At 38.4% G+C, this 22670-nt stretch overlaps 1 protein-coding gene across 1 annotated transcript in view; it reads right to left on the reverse strand.

The window, feature by feature from the left end:
* The window catches only part of ACTN2 (actinin alpha 2), a 69303-nt gene that overhangs the window by 35331 nt on the left and 11302 nt on the right, over nt 1–22670 (reverse strand). Inside the window, exons 2-5 of the mRNA XM_032681958.1 lie at nt 9462–9576; nt 8086–8205; nt 2635–2721; nt 1858–1945 (exon numbers count right to left, since the gene is read on the reverse strand). Coding sequence (XP_032537849.1) covers nt 1858–1945; nt 2635–2721; nt 8086–8205; nt 9462–9576 — 410 coding nt within the window. The remainder of the gene's footprint in view (nt 1–1857; nt 1946–2634; nt 2722–8085; nt 8206–9461; nt 9577–22670) is intronic.

Here is a 22670-nt window from a genome sequence, read left to right on the forward strand (position 1 = left end):
ACATACCTTAATCTACAGTCCATATACTCTTAAGAACTCCATATACTTTCTAAGGCAGTGTACATTTTGTGCAACTGTACCTGCTTTCAATTGCTTAATTCATGCAGTGTTCTAGGATAGCTCAAGTACATGTTCATCAATGATAGAACATAATCTCCCATTACACTTAGAGCATATTTGTGAAAAAATAAAAAGAAGAGCAAACCTGCAATTACTTGAATTTGCTGAAGCAATTGGCTTTTTTTGTGTCAGTTATTTCAGAGAATTTTAGTGGCACAACCATGTGCTTTGAGAAGTAAGAAATCATAAATCAGCTCAGTTTATTTAAAACACTTCTCACTTATCACAGCTTTGATCTGAGTTCTTACACTTCATCATTACTTCAGACTCGCTATCTTTTGAGGCAAGAACAGACAATGAATGGAGATACAAGTAATATTTATTTGGAAAGATTATGAGAGGTTTCTTTCAGCCATAAGCAATTATTCTGAAAGATACTTTATATAAACACTTTAAGCAATCACAGGGTCTGTAATTTGAGGTCTTGTCCTTGTGTGAGCCTAAGCATGTTAAGGCTGTCAAAATCCCTGTCACTGAGATGTCTGGGTAGGTCCTTCAAATAACATGTAATACAATAAGCAGAATATACCTATATTGTATAATATGACATAATCCAGAAGGTAAAACTTAATCAAACTGAGAACCAAACTAACAAATTTTTCTTTCTCCAAAAGGTGTAAACTAAAACGATCTGGACAGCCTGCCGTAAGGTAGTCCTGTAAGAGCTGATCCACCCAAGCGTTAATCAAGGTACTTCTATTCAATGTGTTTTCCCCATATCATGTATCAGACCAGACTAGGTACATATACAGAACAAGATTCTGGTACTGTAACGTACAGTATACCCTGGATCCATATAAAGCTCTATGAAATATACCTTTGTATATTCTGGGAAAGTAACACATAACAAATTTCAGATCTTTGAAAGGCCATGCAGGAACTGTAAATGAAATATTTTTTATCTTGGAATGCATATATGAACTGTATCTTCTCTGTCACTACGTGTGTTTTAGGTACTGCACGTTAAGAAATAATTAAAAACATCAGAACACTATTACAGAGTTTTTTTAAGTACCAGAAGGGTTTCAGGGAAGGGAAGATCACATGGTTAAACAGTGCAAATGGCAAGCCATGTAGTTTAGTGAAGTAGGTCACTGGTAGAGCTTCAGGAACTAGCCCAAGGAAATCCCCAAACCAGGCAGCCTATATATGGCCTGGAACTCCCATTCTAACTCTTAATGAGAACCACAAGTCTGGAGCGTTACTAAGTTTTCCAACTTAGGTCATGATCCTGATTCTGAAAATAAACATGTTTAAAGTATTGCTGCTGCTGTGTATGATCTAAGTGCATTTTTTGCTCTTTGCTTATAGTTACATTACAAAATGATAAAGACTGATTCTCCATGAGATATTTGCATGCTCAATACACTGGTATTTTTGCCAGAACAGTCTCTCTGTGGCTCTCTGCAGTGGCTCTCATTTGAAAGCAGTCATTTGCCACTATGCTGTAGTACTCAAAAATTCCCATATACCAAGGATTTCTTATAATGTAGTATGGTAATTCAGTATGTAGGAGGAGTTTTTTCTTTTAAATAGTAACTATGGAAGTCATAGCAGATAATGCCAAAGGCTAACCAAAATAAGGCTCTGAAGATAGAGCACCAGAATCTGAAAAACAGTCTAGCTGACAGTGAAGAGCCAAATTCTCCTATCAAATATATACCTACACAACTGTGGGAAAAATTTGATGTAAAATTTTTTAGATCATGTCAATGTCTTGAAATAATGAAAGATTACCTAAGATGGAAGTTTTGAATGTTCACATTTCTGTAAGGAGCAGTTTTCCTTTGACACCACAGCAGCAGCCCTTCTTTGGCAGAGGTCTCTGTAAAAGACACAAGGGAGTAAAAAAGAGGAAAGATGTGAAAAGTGCCCAAGTAATTAATTTCTAGTGGTCAGCCACCATAAACTGGCATAAACCAACATTTAATCCTAAAAGGTACTCATATAAATGGACAACTGGGGCTCCATTAGAACACAGAGTTCAGTTAAGAGTAGAGTCAGCCTGCACAAAAATTCTGGGATGTTAGAAATTTATGGAATTATATTGGTTGGACAGCAGACTGTATATTTGGAGAAAAATACCCAATACAAATATAATACAACTAGACATAAAAGATTGTTGGTGCCTACATTAAACATGCTTGTAGTTTCAGTTCAGGACTAAAAAAAGTATGTTGGAAATAGGACCAAACACAAAGGATACAGCAATTAGTTTCAGGACACTGAAGCTCAGAAACATAGTCATGTTTCTGTCTCTTCAACTGAGAGACATGACCAGAACTTCTGCATTTAGAAAGCTGGCTCAAAGTCTCTGTCAGGATAAGGAGAGTAATTACTTTTTCCCTCCCGAAGTTAATTTTGTCACCAGGTAGCAAATGATGATACCAGATGCGGTATCATCTTCTGTGAAAAAATTTATTTTTAAAACACTCCTCTCCCTTACGCACAATTCATATAAAAATGCTTTTAAACAGATTTCCTAATTATTTAACATAACTGTATTACTATTACCTTCCACTGAAATATCTTGAATAGCAAAGCGAAGGATGATAGTCCAGATCATACCCAGCGTCATCTTCACATTGCCATCCACAATTTCTAAGGTAAAAAAAACATATTGCAGTAGTATTTAGAGTGGTTTTTTTCCAGTTTTATCTTATTTTAATCATAGATTTCTACCAGTAATACATTGCATCTAATAAATTATTTATATTTCTACGATAATTTTTTATTCACATAGAGTTCACCTGGATTCATTTTTCAACAAACTACTGGTTGTGCTACTCTGGACTGAAGACTACTGAGGTTAAGACCACTTCAGCCCTTCCATGTTAAAAGCCTTCTCCCCAGGTAGTTGTAACTGTTTCAAATCTTTAGGTTTTAGGGTGACTTTTTAGAGAGAGCATGAGGGGAAATGCTGAAAGTTTGAACAATATCAGCCTTATTGTTTTCAAATACAAAGGAACTGAAAAAATATGATCTTAACCCAAATTTTAAGAAACTACTGGACACTAACAGCACTCAGAAACTCCCCTATACTATTTAGATATGTTTGAGAATTTACCTATAATGCCAGCACAGACTAGATATGAAGAACAGCTCTTGAGACACAGCACCTCCTGAGACAAAGCTACATAGCTTCCTGCCTGTTCATTAACGTGGCCATGAGGTTGTAATGTCTTACAGCTCTAATGCATATGCACATTTACATGTCTTTAATATAAATGAGATTTTTTTACCTCTGCGGTTTCAATTTGTTTCAAGACTGCTTGAGACTACCTGTAAAGCCAGGTCAAAATCCAGTGCTCCTACATTGTAATTAAGTGATACCACTTAAATTTCTCAACACCAAAAAATGTACTGCCAGACCATTTAAATGTGTTGGTAATGTTAAATCAATCTGAAAAGCACGTCAAGAGACTCAGAAAAACATAGTGAGACTATAATGAAGGTCCACCACTGGAAAGGGAGGAGGTGGGACAATGAGAGATGGGAACTGCAGACTGACTTTCCAGTCACCTCATACCAAAGGAGCAGTGGAGGGGGGAAGGCACCAGCTGCTCCCCTACTTGAAAGTCACCTCCAGCCTTTCTCAAAAAGTGGAGCAGCTGTGGCTGCCTGGGGGCCCACTGGTGTTCTGGGGAAGGAGCAGGAGGAGCTTGCATCAGGAGGAATTTCCTCAATTTAACATCAAATGCCAATAGAGATGCCAGCAGAAAATGCAGTCACTCTGCTACTTAGAAGTTGCCTGAATCCGGGAGCAACTTTTACAGAACAAAGCAGCTGCTGTCTCCGAGACTTGAGATTCATGTTGAATTGCAGTAGGACGTGACACAAGCTGTCATTTGAACCTATGGAATTAACAAATGTGATAGGAAATATGTCACCCATCGCTAGTCTATACTTAGTAAGTGTGATAATTCAAGTTTATATATGAACGGCTATTTTTCTGCTTTCCCCTTTGGATCGTGCACTAATTTTCCAGAATTCTCACCTCACTCTGCCTGCCTTCCATGTATCCTATCTTATTGGCCCTAAAAGATCTCAAGTCATTTCACATCTCAAAACTAAACCCTTTCAGCCAAAAAAAGACCAAATGGCAATTAGAGCATGTAGCTCTTTCTTCTCTCCTCCTTGGTCAAGTACTTCATTGTATTTTAATGTCCGATAAGTATTTATAGAAAAGACAAATTTCTTCAAATTTAAAATAAATTAATTTAAATACTCAGGAGGCATTGCTGATTGTCAGGCAATCAACTCATGAATTTACATAATCACTACATCTTTTTTTTTATTTACATATCCATATGTACACACAGACTGAATGAAAGAGCAAGAGAGGGAATTTTCTATGTTGTGCCTCGGGAGAATTTTCAAGTGATTTGTCAGCTTTGGCTTCTCATTATCTGCTGCAGGCATAAAACACAAAAAAGACTCATATGAAAGACAGTGAAGAAAAACAAATTGCTAAAATGTTGAAAAGTATCAATGACAAAAAAAATACTGATTCATTCCTATCATTTTCCTCTACAGTTCAGTAGAAGACTTCATTAGTTTCTTAATACTGCCTGTTTCCTCTCGAAGGAATATAGTTCCTACACCTCACATACGCAAAGATACAGCTTTCTGGGTTTGAGGGCAGGAAAGGAGAGAAAGGAAAGTGAAGGGAAAACAATAAAAACTGTCTAGGGAAAAAGCTAAGCAAAACAGAGTGGTAAGTTCTCAAAGGTTTTAGTTCCATTTTTTTATTCTACTTTTTGGTTTTTTTATTCCAACCTTCTTGCAGCAGACTCATTCAGTCTTTAACATTTTTTCTGCTCCCCAGAAAAACAATACAGAAATGTTTCCAATTAACAGGACACAGATCTTTTGTGGTTCTCCATATTTACTTGATTTCATTCAGGATGCGATCACCTTACAAATAATGTTTCTGCATTTTTATTAAACCTTAAGGGAAAACTTCTTATTCCCAGACTGTGAATGGCTCATAAGGACTACTTTCCACCGTTTTACTTTAGCTTCTTGACTCTCTAGTCTCATATCATGACCAATGGAGAGAAAGACCCATACACAAGACAGATCAGAGTAGCTAAATTTGGCTTCATCTCAGCATCATAGTTAAAGGTGATCAGCTCTCTCCACTCCACAGATAGCCCAAAGAAGTCAGGCTCAGAACAATAATGATGACTTTAAAGAATGTCCCTGGCCCCTTAAAAATACTAAATTGGTCTTTGTATTGATGTCGCACAGGAATCACAGTTTAATCATTGTTTTGAGGCCACATTTTAAATGACAGTCATTCCCGTTGGGCCTACAAGCTCCTCACCATTCAGCATATCAGATAGTAGAAAATGATCCTTAGCAGATTTAGATACAAAACTTTTATGCTTTGGAAATTAAAAAGTATTCCAAGCATCCATGTAACTCAGAGAATGCCAGAACAGATGGGTGTGGGCCAGCCCACATGCCCTGTGCTCACACACAGAGGCAGTGAGTTAAGTGGTTATGGACTTTGATAAAAACACAATCTTAAGGACACTGTGTTCTGCCTCCTTGCTGGCATTCACTCCAACCTACTACAATGACAACCCAGTTAACAATGCTGAAAAATGCAACAAAAGAAAAAAAGGATGTGAAGTGTGTTATAAAACCTGATCAGATTGCTGATCCAGTCTCCAGCAGAGCTACAGCAACAGTTGTCAGCCCAAGTGATAGGGTAGGGCTGTGAAGTGTGGGAGCAAGTATGCAGGACCAGGGAGCACAGGGGCTCTTTAAACACATACTGGTGCCAGAGGTCCCACACTGTGAAACCATACCCAGTCAGACATGACACTGTATTGCTGCATCAGCACCACACTGTGCCTTAGATAACAAATTTAGTAGAGGGGATGTAGTAAACTTAACAGGACACTATGCACGCCTGTGCCAGATCTGGCTTTGTATTCAGCCTCTTTAGAGTAGGAGTAGGAGGCACACAAATCTATCTGCTCCTGCCCACATGGATATAATCTAATGTGGGCATCAAGCCATACTTGACATAGTGTAATGTCTTACAATGACAGGTTCCCCTCTTCATCTAAGCTATTAAAGTAGCAGTGGATTTTTCTCCCATGCTTCCATCCAAGAATTTAACTATTTTAATTTTTCTTAATGCTAATGAATTAATTTTGCATCTAATCCCTCCATTTTACAGATTGAGAATTCCAGAAATAAAGAAAACCTAAAAACATCACTGTAATCTCTTGGGTTACTAGCTATAGCCTGCTGTTACATTCAGGAATAAATACTGAGCGCATGGATGGTAACCTTGCAGCAACTGGCTGAAAAGCTGCAGAGGTTACTGCCCCTTCCACCTTTCCAAAGGGAATCATAACAGAACACCTAAATCACAGAACATCTGAATTCATGCCAGTTGCTGCCAAGGAGAACAGCAGGGTTATTTTAAATGTTTTCAGTGTCTGATGTGAGCTATCCCAGATGCTGTGCCTTCAGGCGATACAGGAAGTGCTCAAGCACTGTTCCCTAACCTTGAGCACCTTGAGCAGCAATGAGCACCTTGGGCAGCAATAAGCAGCAATAAGCAGAGCAAAATAAGGGAGATGGGAGTGCAGAGGGCTGGACTGCTCCTTTCAGAAGCAGATATGAACTGATGTATCTTGGTTTAAATATTCCAGCCTTGTGCAAACTGTGATCAGAGACAATGACCACTCTGTCCCACAAGATACTCCCTTTGCTACACTCTTTGGTCAGGAAGCCTCAGAGCCACCTGCATGTCAAGACAGAAACTACTGTTCATTTGCTCCATGCTCTGTACTCTCAGCATTTCTTCACCAGATATCAAACAGGCTTCTGTATTCTTAATTTTCATTTCCACCCACAAATTGTCTCTTCAGTACCCTCTGCTGTCCGTTCAATGCCTTGTCACTCTCAGAAGAACCTTAACTGCAGAGGTTTAAGGTAACAGCATATTTTTTCATCCCACTTTAATTGAACAAAGGGCCCAAGTGCCCCTGACTGCCGGTACAACTGATGGAGGGAGCCAGGCTCCTCTGAAATGCAGTAGAGCTCTTCTGAGATCTGAAGTGCCTTTGGAAATTGCCCGTTTCTCCCTACTGGTGACATATTCCCCAAAAATGGTCTCTGTTACATGCCTATGGATAGATGGCATGGATGTGGACTCAGATGGCCCACCCAGTTCGGTCTCAAATAAATAAAGAGTGAGTTCAAAAAAACACTTTGTCCAGAAAATCCAATTCTTGAGATTTTGAGTTCTAGATCTAGAAAGTGAACACATTCGGTGAACAATACTCATGGAATGAAGTGGGCTAGGTCTGTATTTAGCTACAACAGAACAATAAAAAAGTAATTACTTTAGTAAATAGCATCTCACTCCACTTTCTTCATAAGTTCAGTCTCTCCCTAGATACCATAGTTTCTTTCAATCACTCCCTTAGCCCTGCATTTGAATTTTAGAAACACAGCTGCAGTCAGCCTCACAAAAAAATGGGAGTGGGTCCCAGCCACTTGGTAGTGATGTCAGCCTCTGTCTTGTCTTAATAATATCTCCTTAAGATAAAAAAGATCCCATATTGGATAAAGCACACCCTTAAATCCAACCTGGTTTCTAAAGGAGTTCCTTATTTTCAATAATGTAGGAAAAACAATGTTCTGAAAGAAAAAAATCATTATCTCAATACCCACTCAAACACAGACAATTCAACTTAATCTTGGAGATAAAGTAATCTTAGAGCTCATTTGTACCCCTATCCCTCTCCAGGTGTCCACAAATTTCCATGTCTTGTCCTTTCACAGTTATAGGTCAGCAATCAGTATTGAGGGATTTTTGAGTCACCCATATATAGAAAACAGTCCACATAATGTGACCAAGGGTCTCATCAGACTTCTTTGCCATGGGAATGCTCAGGACCTAAGTAAAGTGCACTGTCAAGCTCTGTCACATACCTTCTGCACCAATTGACACAAGTTTTACTCCTTTGCTGGCGATATAATCCAGAGCTTTGTTGACATTAGCAATTTTATGGAAGCGCATCTTCCCTCTGTCTGGTTTTGGTAGCCTTTCCCCTGCAGAAGAACAAATTTAATTTGTTTATTGTTACATACACCTTGCTACAGACGCACAAGTGATTAGAAATCAAGAGTGGATGTGGTCTGAACACTGCCTAAATTTAGCAGTAATTTTAACAGGTATTTTTTTGAAAGAATGCCAAAGGGGTTTGAACAAAACCCTAAAGAGAAAATTCAAATGTTGAAGCATCTCACTTAGGTCTTTCTGATATAGCAGTAAAACCAGAGTAAAATTTTTGTTTGCCCTAAACATCTGGAAGATATATGCATGCTTCCTGCTACTCAACATATGGTTCATTGCTATTGTCTGTTAGAGTAGCTGAATACTGAGAAGGCAGGATGTTCTCAGAGCTCATCATTCATACCTGCCCAGCTGCAAAGAGAGGCTGGATTCTATCCAGCAGATCAGCTGTAGCATCCTTCCATATCTGACCAAAAACAAAGGCTGTTAACAACTTCATCCAGCACAGCAGAGCAGCTCATTTCAGAGCATTGGCTGATGTGTTTGAACAAACTTTTCTTTTCAAATGATCCCAAAACAGAATAATTTCTAAAAAGACCAATGAGCCTTTGAAGATCTTCTTTCCCCACTGAAATTTCCAGCAAAAATGTAAACTGTATTTTCCATAAAGATGTGTTAAAAATCTTTTTGCCCCTTTTCACCTTTATTGTCTGTCTGTGACTTGAGCTGTTCCCTTCCCATTCAGGGGCATTCTGAGTGCACCTTGGGGACTGCCTCTCTGAATAACACGTAACAAAGGTGACATAGTGAATTTCCATCAGTTAGTCAAAAGTTCTTGGATATTCCACTCTTTTGAAAAATGAGACCTTTTACTTATGACTAAATATTGATCTAGTTCTGCTTTAGCTACTCACTTTTGAAAGCATTGGTCCATCCAATGAAGTCATTAAAAGCAAAGCAAAACTTTTATAATAAAAGCAGAATAAAATGAATTTGTAACCTAAGTGTAATGGCTTTTTAATTGTTAGGGGCTAAGGCAAGGTCCTCATTGTTTTTGGTTTGTCCAACAACATCAATGATACCTTGATACACAAGCACCAAGCAGTAAATTTTGGAGACAAGGAGAAAGCAGAGCTTTTTTTCCCCCCCCCTTTTGCTTTACAGTGTGTTTCATCTCTCACTTTTCAGTTTACTTTGTGTTTACTGTTTTATATTGTTAACAATTTTTGTTCTTCTAAGAGTGTTCCAGTTAGTGTGCTGTAAATACATAGAAAACTTTATTTTAGCTAACCTGAGATAACTTCCAAGAGGAGCATCAGTTTGAGGCCATTTCTGAAGTCCTCTTCAATGTTCTCAATCTGTGTGCCTGCTTTCCTGAGATGGGAATTGCACCAGGCTGTAAATGTCTGTAATAGTAATTAAAAATTAGTAATTAAAAAAAATACTAATCAACACGGCATTTTCCAAAACAACTGCTAAGCCATCTGAGTAAACTCTGCATCTGAGATTTGGATGTCCACCTCCCATTCATTCTATACATGTTGACAAGTTCAAAATTCTTATCCCAGATGTTGATGAAGATGCAAAGGATTTCTTGAATAGAAGCAATTTTGTGCTAGATTCTGCTTGTCAATGCATCTCCTGACAAAAGATCTACACATAAAAACAAAACTCACACACAAATGCAGATACTTAGGTTTGCAGGGAAAAAACAATCACAAAAGCAACCATGAGCAGTTTTCTCTATTCCATGAAAAATAACTAAGTCTGCTTTTAGTTGCAGAGATGAAAAGCAGAACTAATTCCATTGATCTGCAGAGGTCATATACACGTTACTTTTTGTATGAATGAAATCAAAACACAGGCTACTATGAAATTTCTGACAAATTCTCTTTGCTTTTCAGTGTCTGTTAAGATATATAAAGCAAGTTTGTATTTACTAGGTGTTTTACCTGGGTATTTAGGTTAGACTTCAGCTACTTGAAATTGTCAGATATGTGGAATTCCTCTTCTTTTGCTATTTCAAATTGCCATAGTTTTAAAAATATTTAATTCAAATAGTTTAAAACAATAAAATATATCCCAATTTTCAATAAGAAATTCCCTTTGGCCTTCTTTACTCTTACGTAGCTTTTTAGACTATTTAATTTCTGATCTTTCAGAAACAGAATAATGAAGGACAGTAGATGATGACAAAAATTTTCCCTGGAACTGAATTTTGTAAGTTCTAGACATACCTTAAGAAGACATGGACTGAATTTTCCCAAATGTTTTTTTTTCTTAAAAATGCAACCTTTTGTTAAAAATAACATTTTTACTATTGTTGGGTTTGACCCAATTTATGTGAACAATTGATCTGCAGCTTGCTGGGCTCTTTTCTCAGTGCTTGTAGAGTGACAAGGAACAGCTTGCTAAACTTTAGTTTTATCAAATTCTCCTACTGAATTGAAAGCAAGTAAGAAGTGCTACAGATATGGCAAAGCTGTGGAGTGAAATCCTTAATTCTAGGCACGAGGAAAAGGAGGAGAGAGAAGAAAGTATTGGAAGTGGTTCTGGGCAGGGATCCTGTTGACCTGCAGAGGATGGATTGCAGGTAAAGGCATAAGTTGCTCTGTGTGCAGATGGGGATAAGTATGGGTACAGCTGAAGCATCTCTGCAAATTCATCTATTTTAATAAAGGGATGTTAGCTTGAAAAGCAGTCATTCAGGAAGGTAAAACGCTCCTCATGTTAAGGTAACTAGCTTTACTGAGTTCATGAGAGACCTGAAACCAGAGTGTACCAATCATCACAACAGAGATACTAGGCACCCCTACCCTCAGGGCATGATATGATGGAATGTTAGGATGGCATTTGGTTTGGATCATTATAGAGTTAGGATCTAGTTTATAAGACTAATTTGTCTGCCTCAAGCAGTATCTTACTCTAGTGATATGTATCTGAAAAGGCTTAGCACCACATTAAGTCATTGGCAAACACTAAAAATTATTACAAGCATCTTGGAAGGAATAATATTATGGTAATACAGAAAAAACAGCTGAAAGCACTAAAGGGTAAATGCACATGAACCTTGCATGGCAATTTGGCAATAAATATTAGAAACTTGAACCAGTAAATAAATGAGCCTTTCATGAATTCAGTGATGGACATGTGCTTATCTGCAGATGCTACTGCAGTTTGTAGAACTGTTCCAAGCACACCACACTAAAGTCAAAGAGGAACGTGGAGAATAACTTCAGCCAATTCCATCTCTTCTTTTAGACATTTATTGTAAGTGTTCTGACCTTGTACCACTCAAGTAAATGAGTTTTCCTCGTTTTTCATTTAATTAAGGGTTTAATGGCAACAACCCCACCGGTTGAGCAGCCTAAAAATACAAATCTGATTCCTACTGTGAAAAAAGCTACTTCTCAGTTTGTTAAGAAGAAATGGAACCTGGTACTTCTTAGTACTCATGTGTATATATACATATATAGGGGTACACTGGGAAACAGCCCTTGAAAACAAAGGGGTCCAGGAGGGATGGACATGCTTCAAGAAGGAAGTCTTGAACACACAGGAGCAGGCTGTCCCAGTGCGCCGAAAGGTGAGCCAGTGGGGAAGACAACCAGTCTGGCTGGAGTTGTTTAGCCTGGAGAAGAGGAGGCTCAGGGGAGACCTCATCACTCTCTACAACTCCCTGAAAGGAGGTTGTAGCCAGGTGGGCGTCGGTCTCTTCTCCCAGGCAAACAGCAGTAGGACAAGAGGGCACAGTCTTAAACTCTGCCAGGGGAGGTTTAGGTTGGATATTAGGAAGGAATTTTTTACAGACAGAGTAATCAGACACTGGAATGGGCTGCCCAGGGAGGTAGATTCACTGTCCCTGGAGGTTTTTAAGATGAGACTGGATGTGGCACTTAGTGCCATGGTCTAGTAACCACTGCAGTGTTGGATCAAGGGTTGGACTTGATGATCTCAGAGGTCTTTTCCAACCCGGTTGATTCTATGATTCTATGATTATATATATATATAAAACAAATTAGAATTTTATCCACCTCTAATCTCACTGTGGTCATCTACTTTGCCTCTACAACAGCTGATTCAACTTACTGAATGCTGCAATGATAGACACAAAACATAAGTTTTATACAAAGATCATGAAGTTTTCAAGTAATTTAAATAGTTTCTCTTGAAAATGGACATTTTTATGGCGCTGAATTTACTGAGATACAAATAGTTTTCTCAATATTGTTCATTTTATGGAAACACTAAGCAGCCAATGTCACTATGATATAAACAAGGAAAAGGTGCTGCTACTGCTGAGTCAAGCTGTTTTCAATAAACAGTTTGATGACAGACACTGGTTTTATGATCTGCTTTTTTATATCTGTAGGTTGTTTAAGATTCTTTCCAGCAGTAAGGGCATTTGTAGCATTCTGGAGGATAAACTTGGAATTACCTACAAGGCCTCCATTCATGGGATAATAAGTTCTACTGAAGCACTCTGCTGTGCACGGATTCTTTATTTAGACTATCTGTATATACATAGTTTAGATTGTCTCCCATATCTAGAATAAGAGAATTAGATCTTTTATTTAAAGTACAGTTTCTCAGAGCTTTCTGGTCTATCAGTGCACCAGCTCATGGAATGGTACCATCTATCCCCTTATGAGAATTGTCCTGTGCCTCATGGAAGTGCTGCAGCAGTACATCACAGCAGACTCTCAGCGTGTGGCTTCATCGTGTGGTGCCTTCCAAACTAGCTTATTTTTCCTAGGACTAAACATGGTTATAGGAATGATATTTGGGGAAGTGCTTACTGTGTTTCAGTGATGCAAGCCATTAGTGACTGCATCAAGGCTACTGCAAAACTTAACTTGCAAATTTTAAGAGTTTCCACAATCCACATTTTATTTAACCCTCATCCCTCTATTCCTATTGCAATACCACTTGTTCATATGGCTTTGGCTTTAACTAACAATTCTATTCATAGTTATTGAGTAACAATTCAAAGCACATTTAAGCCCTGGAGATCAAGATACAGCCAGCATATAGCACGCTGCAAATTTGTAATCCATTGGGATTTAAAAGCTATTAAATGACTTAGACAAAGCAAATTCCTTTTTCTACTGAGCTGTACAGAACATTTTAGAGTATCAGATTGCCCAGAGAAAGAAGGCAGGACTGAAGGCACTGAGCTGAATACCAGGAAGAATACAAATAAGTGTCTAAAAAGCTAGATATTTCTTTCAGAATTTATTTACCATACATGGCTCTACAAAGTTAAAATATAAATAAATAAAAATTCCTCCTTTTCAAAGTTACTACAAAAGAAATTTTGCTGACATTCTTAGATGAGAGACCCCAGAAGAGGGGATACAGGGCAGGAACCCAAACAATTTGCAGTCCCACAGGTAAATGTTCTCTTGTTCTCTTAATGCTCTTATTAATTGTCTACTTCTGTCACAGGTCTTCTATTTTGGAAACACTAAATCCAGAAAAGGGAATGTGGTTTATGTTCTATGCCCACTTAGCCTCCTTGTGAAGACTGCCAATAGCATATTCTCCATAATTCAGATTCATAATCTGTGATGGCAAAGTGTACACCTAAGGAAAAAAAACCCTTACCTGGTAATTTAATCGGGACACCACTTAATTTTGCAAGCCCCTGACAAGTAGAATTGCAATCGAGCGACAGAAAAGGGAAATATCTCTAATTAATTATCAGTCAACTGCAGCTAATGCCAAAAAGGAATAGGGTATGCCCACTTTGTGCAAATACTTTTACACATGCACACTGAAGGATGTGCTTTGCTTGAAAAAGTGGTACCTCTGAGGTCTGAATTGTCCTACACTTCTGGGAAAGCCCACATGTCTTTTTATGTGAGTTTAATGATAACTTACTTTCAATAGTGGTTCAAAGCCAGAAAACAAGATGCTTTAATAAAAAGTTTCACATGTGCATGTGATAATATGAATAGAGATGAGAAAGTACCAGCTACCACACTCTCCAATATTGTTACCCACTGTGAGTCACAAGACAACTTGTTCTGCCTCCTGAAGATGCAGAGTAAATTTCTAGTTTGGCACTGACAGTGAGTCCATAACGAACATCACTAAAACAGCAGCATAACTTGGATGCAGATGGGATACACTCCACAAGTTCAGAAAGATTTATTTGCTTGTACTCAGAATTGAAATTTAGAAGTGGATCCAGCCTAATGATGGACTGGGGACCCGTATGCTATTAGTGCATATATTTCATATCAGAGGTTAACTCTAGCTTCACTCTCTCCATCTCAAATCAATTTCTGTCTGCTATAGTTTTTGTAAGTGTTCAAAACTAATATTTATTTTTAAAAAGCATGTGTCTGCTTGAGTGTACCTCCACCAGTAGCCCAAGAAAGGCTACTTGCTCACAGGAGTCATTTGGTTTTTGAATTTCTAGCCTTTCTATAGCATTTAGAAATGAAAATATAGACAAAATCCAATTTTAACCTATGTGTTATGAAAAATGTGCCTGTTAAGCAAAACAGAAGCACAACTGATTTTCAGTGGACCTTAAATTCTAATAACCAGAGCAGAAGAACACACCTGACTAAAATTAACTTCAAATACAAACATTCAAAAAACCACATTTGTTTATATACATATGTATTATCCTGAATTATCTCAGTCTGATAAAGTTGTTTCTTAAAACTGCTTTACAGCCCTTCTTCTAAGGAGTTTTCCCCCTCTCTTTATGTTAGCTGAGGGTCTTCATTACCTCTAAGCTAAATGGGATGCAGTGATTCACTCTGTAATTATACAGAACATTACTGGGCTCTGAGTGCACAGCAAGGGTGTTACAGAAGGAGCTCTGCCAGAACATTCCCACTAGGCCAGCCTGAGGTTTCCCCTTGAAGAATTTCCCATCTGTCTGTTATCCATGTTTTAAAATATAAGTTGTGAACCTGCAACATGATCTCCTAGCTCCTGTGTCCACACAGTGTTCTGATGACTGCAGAATCAGGGGTTTTCTCTGGGATTAGGATATCCCAGTCCATGTTGGCCCTCATTCTCTTAACTGTTTAATTCTGCTCCCAAAACAAGAGGCATGAAGGTGAAACACAGCAGAAAATTGCATGGCCTTTATAAGCTAGCTTGATGTGAACCAATGACTACACATGGCACCTTTCAGCTGTTCCTAGAATATCTAGATAAGCTATACTTGCAGTATAATTAGGTGCATGAGGATATTTTTATGAATTGAAAATAAATAACATCTTACATCTTAGTTGTTGGTTTGAACTATTATTACCTGTCCCCTTGCTCTTCTTTCCCCTTGCAGTGGAAGCCTAAATGCATTGGCACATACTAGAATAACTGTAACAGGGGAGGTGGTTCACCAGTACAACTCAATCATGTCAAAACACCAGTGGGCAAAGTGGGATTTTAACACAAAACACACCTGAGCACAGCAACAATGCAAGTGAAGCTGAGTGAGGGATACCATGAAGGCTAAGGGAGGGAAAATGTTTAGCGTGTTGCAAAAGGTCACTAAATGGAAACCGTCAAATCACAGGCACTATGTCAAAACCAAATTCCTGGGAACAACAGAAATGATAAGCATAGAACCATCTCACAATGTAAGTTAGTAGAAGCTCCATCGCAAGGGCCCCAAATCCAATGTTGGGGAAAGCCCTTCCTGCTCCAGCACATCCATCCATACAGCTGAACAGATGGTGTCAGATGATATGCCAGCATACTCCGCACTGTCAGCAGATCTGCTCTACTAACTAAGGGAACTTCCCCTCAGTCCCTTAGTTTTATCATTCATAGGAGAAGTCACCAAAGGGATGCATTCATCACACAGGACATTGCACGTCTTACTGGCACTCTGCATTTTGCTTGCCTGGAAGAGCCTGGGGAAACCTCAGTCCTTGCGAAGCAGGTGGCCTAATCCTGTGTGAGTCTAGAGTTTCTTGTAAAACATGCAACTCTGTCCAGTACTGAATGACTGAACGTCTGTTTTACAGCGCTCGCTATTACCAAAAAAAACAGATCATGTAAATATCCCTTCAAGAATCATTTGGCAAAAATGAAACCCAAGAAATGCCAAGTGTGTGACATTAGCTCTTTCTTTCAGAGGAGATCGATGTTGTTCTATTGATCTAAACTGGAAGAAAACTCAGGAGGTAGCAAGATGCATGGGAAATTCAGTATGGGTCACTGCCTGCACTATCCTCACTTTTTTTCTTAAGAAAAGAATAAGAAGGAAACAAAGGAAGCTAAGAGGCTTTACAAAGTCTTTGAAGGGACTAAACCAGTTAAAATATTGCTAGGTTGATTAGGAGCAGGTGGATATCTTTATTGGATCACCTGAGATAGCTGGGAAAGAGAGAGAAGTTTTCAGGCACATAAGCCCATCCTTACAAGTGAGGGAGAAGCATCAGTCTTGAGCAGGAAAATTTAGGTAAAACTTGAGGTAATGCAGGGTTCTGATGAATCATCAATATAATGCTCTAACAGCTCTACTCCCTGTTGGAAGCTCCTTCCTTTTTCAGTACTATTGATGACACTCATTTATGAAAGTTTTACAGATGCAAACATCTGTAAGATCCAAACATGTGACTTCTCAGAATACATGCAGTATCATAGGGTAGTCTGCTTGAGTATTTTCTTAGTTTAAAATAATTCTGCCTACTTAAATGTATTTTTGAACAAAAACATTGATATTTTAGAAGTAGGAGAACATGCAATGTTTAAAACCCCATTTGAAACTAAAAGGTATTCAGGATCTGTAGGACAGTTCTGGTCTAGATCTACTTTTCATTTTTTGAATTTCAGGAATCATGCAAATAAGAGAACCTTGCTCAGAAAAATAACACAGAAATAAATAAGGAGGGATCCAACGAAAATCTTCCGCAAAAGTATGGGGGTGGTTTTATCTTGCATTATAAAAACTGTTGGCGAATCAGAGCTCACCATTGGTGAATCAGAGCTCAAATCAGTCCAGCAGTTTAATTACCTAGGTAGCCTCATCTCCTCGGACAGTAAGATTGACGGAGAGATAGACAACAGGTTAGCAAAGGCATACAGTGCCTTCAAAAAGCTTCATAAGAGAGTTTGGCGAAATAAACACTTGAAGAAAAGTACAAAGATCAGTGTTTACAGAGCCATTGTACTGTCTACTCTTTTATATGGATCCAAATCATGGGTCGTCTACCGCCACCACTTGCAACTCTTAGAACGCTTCCAGTAATGCTGTCTTTGTACAATCCTAAACATCCACTGGTCAGATTATGTGACTAACATGTCTGTTCTAGAACAGCAGTCACAAGTATTGAGGCCATGTTGCTGAGAACACAGCTGCACTGGGCAGGGCACGTCTCCAGGATGAAGGACCACCACCTCCCTAAGATCTTGCTTTATGGTGAACTTGCCACCAGCTGCCGCAAGAGAGGAGCCCCAAAGAGAAGATACAAGGACTCCCTGAAACAACATCTCAGCCTTGGCCATATCGATCACCATAACTGGTCTACTCTGGCCTCCAGTCGGGAGAAGCCTGGAGACACAGCATCTATAACACTACTGCTTCCTTTGAGAACGCACCCAGGATCACTCTTGAGGAGAAAAGACAAGGCAGAAAGAATCGTGTCTTGCAGAATATACCTCCTAAGGAGTCTTTCTGCTGTGCCTTTTGCAACCGGACTTGTCTGTCTCGTATTGGCCTTTTCAGCCACCAGCGCGCTTGTAACAAGTGTGGGGTAGAGCCCTCCCCAAATGTTTGTTCGAGAAGCCCAGCCATGATGACGATGATGATGATGACAATGACGATGATGATGATGATGATGATGATGATGATGATAAAAACTGTAGGATACCTTTACCCATTCTTATCTTTACAACATAACTGCAATGTACCCAATTTGTAGGCAGGAATTAGAAAGACAAAGGAGCTGACAGGAAAAAAAAAAAGACTGCTGTCTACTTCTGATGTGTTCTCTGAATTCTGAGTATTCTGAGTATTTTTTTACAGATTCTTATCACTAAGCAGACCAGAGTAGTCCCTGGCATATTCACACATGTCAATTTTAATAAAAAACGGAGAAACAGAGTCTTGTAGGTGACAAAAGGTCTGGCATACTTTGTTTACACAAAAGTGGGAAACTTTGCTAGGCAAGTGAGCATCAATTTTTGCTAAATCCAATCTTATATTTCAAAATTAAACTTCCAAGGACAAGCAAGCAAAAACTTACATTGTACTACATTTCTAAACCTGCAGTTAGGTACATGCATGTCCTCTGATCATGATTTTGTCTACCTAAACTCTAGCCATTTGTCCTAGTTCCACTGGCTAAGGTAGAGTATTTTAAAGGTCCCCACACTGGGACTCTACAGAAGCAGATTTCTTGTGTTATCTACCTATGGCAACCATCTCTTTATCAAAGAGGAAAATTAAACACAAAAATAAATGAGAAGTTTGAAAAGAGAGCAATACTTATCTCAAACATTAAAGAAGTCAGAAGAGAGAAGATAATAAATCAGATCTCTGTGTTCGCTGAAGACAGAATTTTAGACAGACGGTCAAGAGGAAGCTTTAAATTAATCTTTAATTCTAGAAGCAGTGAAGCACTGGAAGAGACTGGCTGGGTAAATGTGGAACCTCTCTTCTTGGACATGATTAAGAACAAGTTGGATAAATAATGTCAAAAAGAGCATGAGCATACTTGCTTCTGCCTAAAAGTATGGAAATGGACTAAATGCTTTCCTTGATTCTCCCAGTAATACTTTCCATGCTGTTCATGGAAGATTCTCATCCTAACTGACATCTCCACCGCAGCCTTGAAAAGGGAGAATAGCAAGAAGACTGTTTTTCCTTCCAGATTCTGTGTCTGAGAAGCCCTAAAACTTAGGTACATAAGTTATCCAAAGACTACAAAATAAGAAGTCACTCAGCAGAAAACAACTCCCTTATAGAAATCCAAATGCTTGGCATGCAACAGATAGCTGTAAATTTTGTTTCTGTCAGGGTGTTCTTTCCGTGGTGATCCCCATTTCCCTCTTCTACTTTCATATGACCCTTTAATTTCCCTTAGCAAAAAGAAATCTAATACTGGAGATTTGTCAGGGATATTGGAGAAAAAGAAAGTAGAGAGTGATGACAGAGAATAATAATGAAACAAAGCTGAAGAAATGTAACAGGATAGAGGGAAAGGAGATTCAAAGTCAATAGGCAGAAGAGTGTTCACAGAAAATTAAACATAAACCAAATTAAAATGAAAGCGGATTCCATGATCTGTTCTATTGGTATGTACACTTCTTGAGGTCTGTATTATGATCCCTGAGAAGAGACCCTGACGTGTGTTTTCTCCCCAACTTTTCAACAGCCTTTTAGGCTCTTAAGACAGGAATTTAAAAAATGTTTTTACTGTCCTAAATGCTGAGCAAATTATGACCCATGATTCCTCATATGGGACTATAATCCTTTTAACAACGATGGGAGCAGATGTTAGGCATAGCTGAGTACTTTTAAGCGTTCCACTTCTGTATTCAAGGATAATGAGAAAAATAAAGCCTCCATATTCCACCACACTATTGCAGTAGAAAATTAACTGTTGCTTATGAAATGCTCAAACACTACCCTGAAAAAAACCCCAATAAAGAAATAGTAGCAAGAAAGATTAGAAAGTTAACGAAACTGTAAATACCTTGTAAATAAAGAACTGTAAAAAAATGAATCAAAACCTGAACCTACTGTGAACAGATGGAAAACAACAAAAACTATCAACATCTTCACCATCTGTTCTATATCACCCAAAGTCTTGAAAACCAAATCTAGCTATTTAGTATAAACCAGTTACCTACTACTGTAAATATAGTTACATGATAGTTACCCTTCCCTCTTTAAGTACTTAGCAAATTTTGAAATGTGCCAACCTCTCCAGTATGGAGAAAGAAGTGGCTCAGGGAACTGTTAAGAATAGAAATGACTGTGAGTAACCCCACAGATGCAATCTGAGAAAGCATTTTCACATACAGGAATTTTTTTAGCTTTCACCCCTACGATGAAAAGTCACTGTCCCTACCTCTCACTAATAAGGTCAGTTTTGGGCACCACCAATGAAGCTTCCATTTCTGGTGGTTTAAGTGATGGGGACACCTGTCCTCCCGAGAGCTAAACTGAGTGTACAACTCACCTCATAGATATTACCAAACAGTCTGCATGTGTTAGCAACCTTGTCACTTATTCACCTGGCCTGGGTTCAAAATACTGACCTAAAAGTGAAAGGTTCCCATCAGCCACACATTCCCAATCAATAAATTAAAAGTCCATCTTCAGTACAAGGTTATCTTTCATCATGAGCTGGGGTGTAGGGACTATTAGAATATTCCACTCAGAAGGCTTTGCAACACTGAGACTTTTAATTAATAATGTCACCACCTTGCTAAGCAGTGACAAAGGTCAGGGGTTTGCAAGTCAGCTTTCTCTTGGGTGTGAATGACTATTTTTGCAGTTTGTTCATTCACATCATATGCATGAATCCTTGAAAAAAGATGGTCACAAACAGCATTCAGGCAATACACTATGAGAATCCTTTGCCTAAATGTGCATGTCCAGCTGTATTACGGCAGCCCTGGATAATTCATTCTAGCTAGATCAAGTAATGAGGAGCAGGGTCTTGCTCTTTGCAATGATCTTACCTCTTTGTTTTCCCTCCTACTTCAGTAACAGTATGCATGACATCACTTACAGTTATACCTTTTGATGACACTACTCTCTTTGCCTTTTCTGTAAAACAACAGGTATGTTAATACCTTGTCATAACCGAATTAATACCTCTGGATTTTCTGGCTTACACACCTTTACTCGATGCACATTCTCAATGTACAAAATTAACACTAGAGAATGGTAAATAATGGTATAATCTGTGAAGTAAACAAAGTTCTCAAATTACTTACAAATTTCTGAGTTACAATAGCCTCCATATTAAATTGCATTCTCTAATGAAAGTGAAAAGACAGACAGTGAGTAATGGCTCAGTATCTGAGTTTTTGCTCTTCCACAGCTTTTTGTATTCCTTCTTTCAAATTATTAAACTGCTTTGTATTTTCCAAATCATTATCCCACAGTAGAGGTGAAATATAAATATGTCCCATGGACTGAGAGCTCTAAATGCAATATTAGAAGGGCTCTGTTAATCTTTACAATGGAGTGTATTTTACAGTCTCATACATTTTGCCAAGTTAATATACTGTAGCAAGCAAAAGAACTTTTATTTCATAATCCTCAAAAAACAAATATTGGTGAAAAAATTATCTATGAATTAAGCATATTCAGAACACAGTGCTTAAATGGGAGTAAAGCTTTGAAAACAAAACAAAATCCAAACAAAAAAGGAATTAAAGGAACAACACAAATGTAAAGTTTTGAATAATCTGGTTTTGGTCAATGGCTTTTGCTTTCTTTTTTTCTCAGATGTTCATTTTGTATTTCCCTCAAAGGAAAAGTTTATGAACATATTGATCTCTTTCAATAGGCCATATGGTTTCTAGCATTTAATAGTTCAACAATTAACAGATCATGGTTTGTTGGTTTTTTTTATACATGCAACACTGCCAATTTTGCTCTTCAAAATGCCTCCTACTGAAATCTGCAGAAACAGAGAAGCATCACCCACAAGGACCTGTGCCTGTCTGACAGAACCACAGTACTCCTACGCAGCATGACTGGGAGCATTACAGCATCCAGCCTGGACCTCTGAGGACTGCCAGCTATTTGCATGGCACAACAGTATTTTCCTCTAATAGGGTAAGCTAACTTTAGAGCATACTAACCAAATATTCTCTGCTCCAATACACTGCACTTTGCAGAGCTTGCATGTACCCTATAAAAACAAGTAAGCCTGACATTACAACCTGAGGTAGCGTGGCTACAGCAACTAATATCTTACACAGCATTCCCGGTCACTTTACACCACAGAACCTTACAGTGCATATCTGCAAATAAATTAGTTCACACCCAGTTGTCAGGGCATTAAAATAGATTTGCCACTTAATAGATCTGCACTGAAATAGGTTTGCACGAAGTTGAGTGCAGCAAAGAAATGTTGTACACATTCTTATAAAAGTTTTAATGGACTCTGTCACCCATGTAATAAAGACTGCATCTTTGCATTTATACAGAGGTATATATTCATATCTCAAAGTGCTGTCCAAATACCTCTCCTCAACCTATCAAGTATGACACTAGGAACCTGAGCAGAGAGCTTGAAGAGCATAAAGTGTGTAGGTTCTGCTAGAAAGTCCAATGTACTGAAGCATGCTCCCAAATATCTCTTTTTCATGCACCCTCTGTCTTGCTCTCCAGAAGATTTTTAGACACAGATCTTCGGTGGACAAAATTAGACATCTCCCAATACTTTTGCAGTAGTGGAACTGAGACCTATTTGCATTCTGGTGCTTTCTGGATCACTTTTGAGCAAAGTGATATTTGGGAGGTCTCACTGTAAGCGCTATTTAGACAAAGAGCAATATT

This window comes from Chiroxiphia lanceolata, chromosome 3, assembly GCF_009829145.1.
Source record: "Chiroxiphia lanceolata isolate bChiLan1 chromosome 3, bChiLan1.pri, whole genome shotgun sequence".
NCBI classification, from domain to species: domain Eukaryota; kingdom Metazoa; phylum Chordata; class Aves; order Passeriformes; family Pipridae; genus Chiroxiphia; species Chiroxiphia lanceolata.